Source organism: Poecilia reticulata, linkage group LG3, assembly GCF_000633615.1.
Source record: "Poecilia reticulata strain Guanapo linkage group LG3, Guppy_female_1.0+MT, whole genome shotgun sequence".
Taxonomy (NCBI): domain Eukaryota; kingdom Metazoa; phylum Chordata; class Actinopteri; order Cyprinodontiformes; family Poeciliidae; genus Poecilia; species Poecilia reticulata.
The window spans coordinates 16,348,216-16,361,067 of record NC_024333.1 but is presented as its reverse complement, the minus strand read 5'-3'; the positions used below and the strand labels follow the sequence as shown (position 1 = coordinate 16,361,067).

The 12,852-nt window shown below is 38.3% G+C and overlaps 1 protein-coding gene across 1 annotated transcript in view; it reads right to left on the bottom strand.

Moving 5' to 3' along the window:
* igdcc3 (immunoglobulin superfamily, DCC subclass, member 3) overlaps positions 1 to 12,852 on the bottom strand; it is a 64,666-nt gene that overhangs the window by 19,711 nt on the left and 32,103 nt on the right. Inside the window, exons 3-7 of the mRNA XM_008405176.2 lie at positions 11,049 to 11,193; positions 10,833 to 10,963; positions 10,207 to 10,344; positions 6,114 to 6,272; positions 414 to 579 (exon numbers count right to left, since the gene is read on the bottom strand). Of these exons, the coding sequence (XP_008403398.1) occupies positions 414 to 579; positions 6,114 to 6,272; positions 10,207 to 10,344; positions 10,833 to 10,963; positions 11,049 to 11,193 (739 nt within the window). The remainder of the gene's footprint in view (positions 1 to 413; positions 580 to 6,113; positions 6,273 to 10,206; positions 10,345 to 10,832; positions 10,964 to 11,048; positions 11,194 to 12,852) is intronic.

Here is a 12,852-nt window from a genome sequence, read left to right as displayed (position 1 = left end):
TTTCCCATCCTGCGTAGTTGGTACTCTGTAACCGTAGTAGCATCCAGATGGAGCCTTGAACACACTTTGTAGTTAATAAACACATCTCACTTAGGCATAAACCTTGAGGCTCATCCAAGTTGAAAGTGGCATTTGGCATCAGGATGTTCAGGGGATTTTATATAAAATATTTGGTTTTAATCAGATTATTAGAATGTTTTTTCTGAGTAAAGAACTCAATCTTTACTCTTTGCATAAAATGTTTTGCTCCCATGTTAAATGGCGAATTATTGGGTTGTTCGCAGAAAAAGATTCAGCCAACAATTGCTGACTATGTTAATTGGAAATCAATTGTTTCAAACAATTCCAACATTTTATGCACGCAGCATTTTATAAACGGAGACCCATAAATGCAGAGACTAATATTCTTCTACCTGTTGTTGTTCCTGAGCTTAACATGCCCCCCTGGCTCCAGGACCTGCCCGTTCTTCAGCCAGGTGAGCTGAGGCTCAGGCTCACCCTGCACTTGACAGGTGAAGATCGCAGTGGTGCCAACTGGTCGAGCGATGGACTGCGGAGGCTGAACAAACTCTGCCGGAGCTGAAAGAGAAACCGAGAACGTGGTCAGACAACGTTGCTCCTTCAACCCTACACGTCGGCGCGATGCGAACCTGCCAGGTACTTAAAATATTACGATTTTAAAGACTCGGTCCTGAGGTGTCAAGATAGCAATGGAAGAGAGAGCAGGTGTGAGAAAAAATATAAGTGCCTAGGGTATAGGACTGAGGTGTAAATACTGGCTTAAATCTATAATTCAGGCAAGGGTCAATTACCTTGATTATGAAAGACAAAGGATCGATGCTCTAATAGGTAAATAAAAAGGACTGGAGGGAGGTAAACAGAAGGATAAAAGAAGGAAAGTAAGACCATGTAAAACCTGCTTCACAACATTTCTAATTTGTTTTAAATACCCGTTTTAAATTCTTCACATAGCTATTCTGCTACTAATAATCTTTTTTTTCAGTTATTTACATACTAAATTTACATATCGTTTCATTTAATTCATTTTAAAGTTTATTTATTTCTGTTGTCTCCTGCAGAAATGCAGCTCCCAGTCTGTTCAATCATATCAAAGATTTATTACACCTAATTATTTATGCATGAATGAACACAGAGAACATTATGCTAATCATACATTTGGTGAATCAACAGCTTAGTTTGATCAGAGATCCAAAAGTTTCTTGTTTTATTAGTATAAAAAAATAATTATATATATATATATCTTTAATGTTGCTCATAATACAGCCTCTTACGTTCTATTAAATATTAAATTTGTGTCAATATGTATGGCTAACTCATAATTTTATTTATTTGTCTAGCAGTTTATCCAAGCTAATATCTTAAATTTGGATCTGTTGTCACAGCTTGTTAAAATATATGGCAAAGGAAGAAATGAAGGTGACTTTGGATATGAAGTCTATGTTGGAGCCATATGGGCTAAAGGAGTCAGAGGAGAATGGTTTTGGAAAGGCAACAGTAGCTCAAATAGCCATTTGTTACAACCAGAATGTGGAATGCCATCTCCAAACGTCGGACTTTGAAGCAGATGGTTTGAGACAGTAGAAGACCACACAGACTGCCACTGCTGTCAGCAAATAACAGAAAACCGAGGATGCGAATCACACAGGCTCGTTAAAATTGGATGATAATAGATTTGAAAAATGAGCGACATGACTGCAATTGTCTCCACTTTCACCAGATCTTAATTTGCATTTTGGAAACACAGCCCTCATATTGACTCAGTGCAACACAATACAAGTAAAGGTCTATCTAATAAAGCTGTATGTGTACAAATATTTTCAATTGCAGCTGGAACGGTTTAGACCTATAGCTGCCTTTAAGCTAATAACTAGGTTTCTTTGTGATAAAAAACCCAGCCAGGGGACAAAAACAAATGCACATATTTTGCAAAAGGATATCTTTAAGGTTTATACCCCACTGTTGACAGGATAATGAAATAGCAATATTAAAGTGCTATTTCATATTTTAGTGGTTTTATGCAGACTTATGGGCACTGCTGGCTAATAATTTCGCTGACTGATCTAACAAGGTTTTGCCTGTGTGTCTTTGCTCTTATTAGATAAAATGAGTATCTTGGGGCTAGTGTTAAGTCTCACTGGGGTCGGAAAATAATAAAAATGCCCATGACAAGACGAGTTTACAACATGACATATTCTGCAGAAGTTACAACAGCTGTAAATTTAGCCGACAGGAATGACGGCTAAATTAGTCCGGGAGAACTGCTGGCACAGAAAAAAAAAAAGTTTACCCTGGACCTATATATCAAAGTACACAAATAAATATTCAAATACACTCCCAGAGTGAGTCTTCACACAGCCCAGAAGCTCTGGGTTTATGCAGATGGATAGTTATACATATCATTGTGTAAAGAAACAAGTCTAATGGAGAGCATTGTTTTGGATTTTTTTCTGCTTTTAGCATTTTCATGACTGTTGTGTGTCTTGTTTTTACTACCATGATTGCATTGTACCTTAGTAAAAACAAACGGGGATCAGCAATGCTTTCTGCTTTAGTTGTGCTCAAAGTTCTGTGATGAAACAAACTTGCCAAAAAAAAAAAAATCAACAAAAAAAAAACATTTTCTCTTAAGTTATTGAGTAAAATAAATCCCGAGAAACAAAGAGTGTTCTGTTTACTCATTTTCTCGTCAAAAACAAACAAAAAAGAAAAAGAACAATATTGGGGCCATAAAAAAACCCTTAAAAACAAACTCTACAACATAATAACTTCATGTTGATAAGGTTTTATATCTGTTCATTTTTATCTATAGCTTTCAATTAGCTTTGTAATATTTAACTTACCGTCTACTTAAAATATATATATAATTTTAATTAATTTCACTCTATAGTGTGTCAACAGGAAATCATTCAACATGCTTGTGTTTTTCTATCAAATTTTAAAAGAAAAATCACATTAAAAGTAGGCCTATTTATTGGGATGCTAATGAGATGCTTTTGTTCATGCAGACCAGGTTCAAACTCAAAACTATAATACATTCAGCCATATAACTGATTTATTTTGACATTTTGTTTCTAAAGAAAAATCTCTGATGAAGATGAAACTATTTAACATGTTGGTGAGAACATAAACAACTCAGTTCAATGTTATGAAGATGCCTCTCTTTCAATAAACCTTTGCAATAAAAGAGCAGTAAGCCAAGGGAATAGTTGCATCAACATTTGGCATCAAATGACATATTGACAACAACAAAAGTATAGAACAGGAACAAAATAATTTAATATATATATTAATATATTTGATATTGTTTTAGTTATTATTGTTTTCCTAGTATCTTGTTTTTCTTTGTCCAGACTGTTTCGAGTTCCTCTCTGGTTTTCCTCCCTGCTGTTCAGCCTTTATTCTTGTTCCTATCCTCTCACACCAAACATTATCTGATGCTTTTCCACTCCTCCAAAGAAAAAGCAAATGTGCCTCTGGGCAGTGAAATAAAGGAGAAAGTTGAGAGCGTAAGACGTTTCTTTCATTTATCTCTTTGTATCCAAGCCTTATAGTGCCTGTTTGTTTTTTTTTTCCACTCTTGCAGTTTTTATTTTTAAAGCTGACAAACTCAAAGGCAGAGATCACCGGGAGCACAGGATGATATTGATTTGCACCTCTAAAGGTGCGGGTCAAATCATCTGCACAAGTCATTTATCTTGATCCTGCTTTTCACTGCTGGTCCCAACAGTTTGACTCCTCTTTGAGTCTGTTTCTGCACCAGAAAATTATCCCAATATAATTTTCTATTTCTTGACATGTGATGATTTTGCAAGTACCCTTGTCTGCATTACTCTAGTTTGATTTTTTTTTTTTTTTTTTACTGGTGAACTTGTGTTACAAATGGATAATTATTGAAACTCAGTCCCGCGAATGTGTTAAGTGGCTTATTTCCACAAAGTAATCGTCTAATTCCTCAAGGACATGCAGTAAGCATTGTTGTCTCATATTAAACCGCGGCAAAGACACACATTTTTCTGAAGTTAACAGAACTGCTTTGTTTTCACAAATCAATGACAAAAAACCAAAGAAACTGACAGATAATTAACATCTATGGCTTTCAGATGCTGTCCCCAGCTAGGCCAGAGAGTGCCTTAGAGTTGACAGGCTGATGAAATGAAATATTGATTAGGATCAATACCACGATGGGCCGAAGCAAAGTGTGGTCTATTTGATCAATTTGTGAGCAAGGTAGTGGCTGACTGTTTCCTTCTTGGTGACAATTAATGCACAGGGCCACCATCCTTTTAGTTACAAACATCAATCTTTCACCTCTTACCCCTTCGAGACACAGTGATGTGAACAGCTAACGCACACATGGACGCTTCTAAACAAAATCTTTAGGTACATAAACAAGTCAGCTCCAAAGGGCTGAAGACTCACTATACATCAGGATTAAGGATTTTAAAATGTTTCAAGTTTCTTGTGTGACAAATTAAAACCAAGCTCAGATACATCTATACAGTTCCACTACGGCTGCGTTGTTTACAGCGTGTAGTTACAATGTCACTTAAAGATGGCCTTGCTGCAGAGTCAAAAGGGATTGAACAAAAAATATCCTTGCCGTCATTGTGTTAAATGCAGTGCAATAAGACGGCAGACCTGGGTGTTGAAAAGAAATAAAATGCAATAAAATAAAGAAAAAGGACAGGATGATATTAAGAATGAGAAAAATAGGTTTTCTATTACACACTTCATCACCAATCTACGCAGAAATTATAATACAGAGATATTTTCTTTCTGTAATTGTTCACAAAGCCATTAATAGAAATATTAATTGTAGGCATAATGTGTTTGCTTGGAGGATATCTGCTAACGGCAGATATAGTCTGGCTTGTTTCAAGAGCCATAGAGAAAAAAAAAACACATTTTTGATTGGAAGATCAAACCACATGACACTTTAAATAGATAAAATATTTCATTTTATGAGTAATTTGACTGCATATGCGGCTCATATTTAGAAAAACAGATAACCACTCTTGGATATTGTGAGAAAATATCTGTAGAAAAACATTGTAATGAAAAAATAAGAAAACGTTGCAGAAGGAGAAAAATTTGTATTTTAATTAAAAATCTTTAATTAATAAATGCTTTTAAAAATAAAATGTGTTTAAGAAAAATGTCATTCTTCAAACTTTTAATTTTTATGTTCACAGAATCCACATTTTTCTCTCTGAGCTCCCATCCATTCAAAACCCGAGTCTCATTTGTAATCAGCCAGTGTCGCGGCGCTTTCTGCGCCCACAAATGAAGAGCAGTCTTTGCTCTCACTATTAAAAAAAAAAGCCATTTGCCATAAAAGATGTAATCAGACTTACCTCCATAAATTTATTACTCTGCTTTTGATAGAATGCTCTCATTTAATGGCTAACACTATTAAAAGTTGCTCTTATCTCCATTCATTGTTTGAGTGATTACATACAGCTTGGCAGTATAATTTAGAGAAGTGACTTGTTCATGTCATACTGGAGATGTGATTACCTACTAAGCCCTTGTTAGTTAATGTTAATGGATTGATGGATGATGCTAAACAATTACCTAGGTAGTTGATCATTTTTGCTCTGCCATTACTGAAGATTGTGCATCCTGACCTTTTGAGTAATTTAGCTTTGTTGAAGCTGCTTGATATTTTGTAAATTTTTTAGCTTATGAAATTCAGAAATTCATCCTAGGTGACTTGGGAACGCCCAAAACCAAACAGCAACTGCTTCTGTACTTTGGGAGAACATTAATTTAAGATATGCTTGCATTTCCCCCCTTGGGGTAGAGTTATGCAAAAACCATAAGTATGAGAGATTGAAGCCACCCACTAGCTCAGAATTTAAATTAAAGAACACCTACATGAAGCACACTTGTCACACAGGTTTCCCATTTATCACGGTGGAGACACTGCCTCAGCTTAAGGCATAAAAGACTCTGCTAATGCCATGGTAATCATGCAGCTTCATTCTGAGCTGTACGGTATTCTGTGACCTCAGCTGTACCTGGCCACATGCAAAAAAAAAAAAAAAAACAGGAATTACTAAAACGGAAAACGCTTTTTATCGAGAACTCACCTTGGACTACTAGTCGTCCTTGAGCCGTCCTGCGAACGCGCGTCCCCGGTTTGTTAGCAGCACAAACATAAACGCCAGAGTGCTGCACACCAACGTCTGAGATCATCAGGTTTCCTGTTCCAAGCACCTGAATTCCCTCCACTCCGATGGGTCGGCCATCTGATCAGAGATGGTAGATAAAGGAGAGCAGTTCACAAAGACAAGAAGGCACTATGCGGGGCAGGTGTTACTCAGCTATATCTTAATGTAGTGTCAGGGATTATCAGGAGTGTGTGTGTGTGTGTGTGTGTGTGTGAGGATTAGAGAAGGTTTAAAAGCATGAGCAAGAACGAAACAAAATGCAAGAATACGACCACCAGCTGACAGTGGAAGTGCTATTTCTGTCCCACAAGGATGCAGCTTCCACAGCGAGTGAGGCGCAGCATTATAATGTGGAGATGGCGCTGATGCAACAGACGTGAGGAGGAAGGTCAAAGTTTTTACTTGATCTTTGAGTGCAGCGGTTTCCACTTGTTAATTTTTTCACGGTTGCATGGTTGGTTGAAACACTGTAGGGCAAAGCTCTATTTGTATCACAATTCTGGAGTACTTGGGTTTTGTATTATGATTATTTCCTTGTCATTTACTTTATTTAGATCTAGCCTTTTCAGCTCACCTCTTTGTATTTGGTTTTGTTTTGAATTTTTGTGCATTTGAGTTTTGATTGATGTCCAGCTTCCTCCTAAACCTCCAGCTGTCTCTTGTCTCCTGATAGCTACACCTTTGTGGGTGTATAAACGCCTCTCAGTGTTTGTACTGGATTCTCCTCATGTAAATCCTTCATTCCTAGATTCTAGTTCCCCTGTGCTGCTCCCTGACTTTAAGAAGATCTCTGTGCCTTTGTTCTTTCACGTTCCCTAATTATGATAATTTAAAATCTGTTTGACAAATAAAGATCCACATATATTTATAAGCTTATTTTTGATGCCATCTTTTAAGTGGAGTTTGTGCATATTTTCTTTTCCATTCATATTGTCTGAGGTTGCTCCAGATTAAATTTTCTACTAAACATGCTTCCTTTTTTACCTATGAAAATATTTCAGATGCCACTTTGGGACAAGAAACTATAGGAGCACACTTGTAATCTTCTATTTCCTTACACAAGCCATAGCTGCCATCCCATTCTGCTCTCACTGCAATTACGTGATAAGCTCACACTTTCCCCATGCTCCCTATCTACAGTGCCAGGCCCAACAATGACTTCAATCTACCTCTGATATTAGCTGTGAGGCCAAGGGAGCATCCAAATCCCATCTATGACTTTCTTCTGCAGCCTGAATGATCTGATGTGCTAAAAGGCCAAGCGGCAAGGCCGGCTGATTGGTGCCATGCTGGACACTTGAACAGGAAGGAGTCGAAGATTCAATGTGTTCTTTATTATGTTTTATATCAATGTAGGTGAAAGAAATGATCAATATGACATGCTATAATGGGATTGCTCCATTGTAGTTCTCAAACTGTATGTTCAAATTTCTTGAAGGCAAGTCCAAATGTTTTTACTTTGTAAACAATAACCATATTCTTTAACCCTATTGTGAATAAGTACAATCAATCAATCAATCAATCAATCAATCAATCAATCAAATTTTATTTTTATAGCACATTTCAGCAGCAAGGCATTTCAAGGTGCTTTACATAATTAAAGAAAAAATAAAAACAGCATGTGACATTGAATAAACAGTAAGAAAGAGCCAGATTTTGAAAAAAAAAAAAAAAAGATTAAAAAAGATAAAAACATACTTTTGTTACGGAATTTAAGCGCCTGGCGTCGCCGGACTCCGCCGTCCGTTTAACACGGGTATTATTCAGGCCCCGTCGCCTAACAGGACAAGGTCTCCAACCTTGCAGCACAAGGCTCCGTCCACCTGTCACGCGAATTTTTGCGCTAGGACTTCGCCGTCCTACTCGGATTTTTGTGCACCATTTTTATCTGTTAGAGTCTAAAATTTACACCAGGCAAGGTGACAAACATTGAAAATCACCCTTGGCTGCAATTCATTTAGATTTGAGTTTTTCAAAGATGCTTTTAATAAACAATGTCCCTCTTCACCAACTCAAATAAATACAATGAAATGAACAAAATTAATTTCAGAAACAGTAACATGTTTTTTTTGTTTATCTTAAAAAAACAAATAAATTTTTTACTCAAAACAAGTAATTAAAAATCACTACATTGTATATTCTGTTAATTAATGTTTTTGTCAACCTCTTAAAAATCCTGAAAAAACTAAGGAAACTGCCAAGTTTAACATCCATCCATCCATCCATCCATTTTCTTGCACCCTTTTTCCCTCAGTGGGGTCGGGAGGGGTGCTGGTGCCCATCTCCAGCCAACGTTTCGGGCGAGAGGCGGGGTACACCCTGGACAGGTCGCCAGTCTGTCGCAGGGCAACACAGAGACACACAGGACACACAACCATGCACACACACACTCACACCTAGGGACAATTTGGAGAGGCCAATTAACCTGACAGTCATGTTTTTGGACTGTGGGAGGAAACCGGAGTACCCGGAGAAAACCCACGCACGCACAGGGAGAACATGCAAACTCCATGCAGAAAGACCCCAGGCCGGGAATCAAACCCAGAACCTTCTTGCTGCAAGGCAACAGCTCTACCAACTGCGCCACTGTGCAGCCCCCCAAGTTTAACATATAAATTTAAAACATATTTCAGTATTTCATGATCCACAACAGTTCTGTGATTGTGTTCCAACAAACTTCCTCACCAAGTATATTCAGGACCCTTTTTGATAATTTATATTTTGCTCCCTGAGTTTGTGGGCTGTCTTCTCTGCTCCATCAAAAGGTTAAATTTGTTTTATAAAGCTGCTACAATATCCTAAAGCACACGGAGTTCTGTCAATCCGACTCGCCACAAAACGACTTCAGTAAACTCAAATCACGCCTGCTGAGCATCTGTGCTGAGACAGGAGTTTACAGAAATGGCAAGCAAACATTGGAGTCCTTCCTCTGTGTCAAAATCCTCTGGTTGAATAGTTTTGCTGATACTGCGCTTTGTGATTACAGTTACAGTTTTCCTTAATTTTACGTGTCCAATTCTGCCCATCCGTACATATTTTCTACACTGTTAGCTTCCTGACTGTAGTCTGGATTTGAGAAACTCTGGCTTTATTGATTTTTATCACCTAAGTACAGAAAGAACTAACGATTCATTGGACCTTTTGCCACAAGAGAAGCATTTTTGTTTTATTTCCACTGCATGTATTCCTTTTTCCCTTCCCTTTACTCCACTTAATTACCTTCCCTCTGCCAACCACTAATTAATTTAGAGTCAGGAAAGAAAGAGCACAAGCTAGCAGGTGGTGCTGTTCAATGAATAGCAACATACTAACTCTAGCATTAAGGAGAGACTGATGTGAAACTATCAGATTCGTTTTGCAGCCTATCCAAGTCTCCCTGCTATAATCTAATACTCACAAATCCCATCGTGTTAGCATTTCATTCTGGCAGCATTGTGTAAGGCAATACTGTCAATCTGATTACGGCTGACTTCTTGGGAGGGGCAGCAATTTACATTTAGGATAGCAAATCAGACGGGATAATAGGTTAAAAAAAACAAAAAAAACAGATAGGAGGCTGAAAAATTGGCTGAGACAGACTCTGAGTGATAGTAAGGGTGAAAAAAACATGTAGGGAGGAGGAACTAATTGTATCTGGCTCAGCACCTCACTGCAATTACTCAGAGGCTCTCCTGCGCTTCGAAGAGAGGTTCAACTTCATGAGGAGATGAAGCACATATTTATCAGTACGGAGTCAAGCATAATGTTTAGCCCTGAGGCTTAATGTTGAGACCCATTGCCTTGTGTATACACAATAGATTTACTGTCTGAAACGCATTCTGTGTACACATACGCGTCACACAGAGCGGGGCGACCGGGGATAAACAAACCCACCAGGACGTGGCCCCTTGCGGTTCAGCTGAATCAAATGTACTTCATCTTAGCAGATAATTCCTCAAAATAAAAACAAAAAACATGCAGAGTGCATCACTGCTGCAGCCTTTTCTGTGCTTTGATGAGGTATTGTTCTCACCTAATCTGCTCCAGGACACAATGGGGCGAGGATATCCCGTGGCAACACACTCCAGGATGGCGGTCTGGTGAACAGTGAGGGTAAGGTTCTCCGGGCCGACCAGAATCACAGGCTCTTGGTAAACAGACGACTGAGAGCCTGCAAGAAAAAGAGTTGAAGTTGGTATGGTTAAATTGCTTTTTTGTTAATTAGTTAAATATACAGTCACAATCTGAATATATAATTTTCAGTAAGCCCATATTTCTGAATTAAAAATGTTTTCATTGGCCTCGTGCAGTTATTGTTTAACTGGGGTGGGGTGGAAAAATCACCTTAATTAACAGAATTAATTTTTTAAACCATATGTCTCTGTGATGAACAAAAGTAATTCACTTTGTCAATTTAATTACTGGAAAAACATGAACTTTTCAATAATATTTATGTGTATTGAATTATCAAAGTTTTTTTATTTCACATGTTCTCACCTTATTGCTAAAAACGTCAATGTATTTCCCACGAATTTTATGCGGTGCGTTAACACAATGTACACAAAGAAAGGTGAAAGCACATTACGCTGCTTAATTAAGAGTTTTTATGGCGAGGGGAAGAAAACATAGCACGTGAGAGACAAGTCTGCAAGTAATAACCTGAAACAGTCAGGAGAGCCTCTGCACTGTGTTTTACTCCAGCACTGTTGTGTGCCACGCAGCAGAACTTTCCGCTGTCCTCTCCACGCACCCCTGTGATTTGCAGAACGCCTGTTGGTAGCAGTGTATACCTACACGAGAGAAAGAGTCAGGTGAAGGACGTTGACAAAAAGTAATACTGTTTGAAAGACAACCTCAGATCATGCTCAGCCCAACCTCTCATTTGTAGTGTCCACTGGGCGTCTGTCTTTTTCCCAGCTAATAACCGGCTCTGGCAGACCATGGATCTGGCACTGGAATCGAGCCACGCCAGACTCTTCAGCATGCACCGACTCTGGCTGCACATGGAAGTCTGCCATAGCTGTGGAGAGTGAGGGGAGAACGAGATTTTAGGCCGTACTGTCATAAAACAGCTTCAGAGCAAAGACGCCTCTGTGATTACAGAGAGGAGCATGGAGTCCAGCAACAGATGGCGAGGTCCCCATTGAGTCCTGATATCAGTATTCTGTAGTCTGAGGCTACATAAAGATGTGGAAGCAACTGGAACCATAAGTCATTGATGCCTAATGTTATGTAAATCTGAATTAACAAAACAAGCCTGGAAGAAAATGTAAAAAGTATTCAGAAAATACACAGAAAAAAGAAATAATCTGTACAGAGCGTTTACCAATGATAAAATACTATCCTTTAAATTTACTAACTTTGTTACAGTTATCAATCTGTACTTAAAGCACAGACGCACAGACATATGGATTTCCTGCCATATTTACTATGTAGGTCAACCTTTTATTCCCCCAGCTTTCTTTCAAATCGCTTGCCAATAAAGAAAAATATACAAATACCATAATAACAAAACCAGTATCAATATCCCGAGTGAGAGCCTCATTCAGCTGCACTTCACATATCTACTACCCACAGAACAAAAGCATAATCAGAGTTGGAGCAAGCAGTAAACTCAATTAGACAGAGGCCCACCCCTCTCTCTCAGTTCTCCCACCTGCTTCAACAGGAGTGGCCTATTTTAAATGTCAGCCATAATTAACTTGGACGAAGGACGACTTATTTTAATGTAGTTACTGTATTACAACAGGAGCGTCCAGAACCCCTTATTATATCATAACCTCTTGCTCCAACGTGGAGCCTACATTAATTTATTGGCCGCAGGAAGAGAAAGCAGAGAGCATTGCTATTTAATGTCTGAAAGCTTTAACGTCTTGTTTACTGTGTATGACCCAATCTCTTTTGTGCACTGTATTATAACATTTTATGCTTTAACGCTAATAATTGATATTGGCATTAACTTAACTGTAGCAGTGTTATGTCATTTCAATTTAAAAGAGTTTGCATAAATGCTGAAGTGCAAACATAAAGGTCAGCAGTTGAAAGCAGACAAGTCAGGGAGAAACAGCTCACATAAAGTAGCACACTTTAGAGCAGAGTGGCACCAGTGGTGTAGCAAAGTCTGACACCCTAATTATTTCATATAGCAGCTTAATGAGAAGAGTGGCATTCTGCAACACGACTTGACCTTAGGTCTTGCAATGGATGTCGGGAGCTCTAATGAAAATTAATTCAATGCAATCTTATTTATATAACACCAACTTGTAAGATAAGTCATCTCGGGGCATTTTAGATAGCAGGGTCAGGACCTTGCTATATTACAGAGAAAAAACACAACAATTCCCTTTTGTGCAGTGCTTGGCAACAGTGAGGAGGGAAAAAGTCATCCTCTTATTTCAAACAAGGAGGAAACTTTAGCAGAACCAGACTATGGGTGGGTGGCTGTCTGCCTGGAACGGCTAAGGTGAAGAGACAGTGGAGAGACAAAAGATTTGCAGACCTCTCTTTTTATGGCTCATTCCATGCACTGTGGAGTTTTGATATAAAAGGAAGACATTTGAACAATTTTAGAACTATTTTGTTCAAAACATTTGACACTAAATTGATTATAGTCTAATTGTTCCCGGTGCAACATTTTTCAAACTTCCCTTATTTACTGTCAGTTTATATATTTATTTAC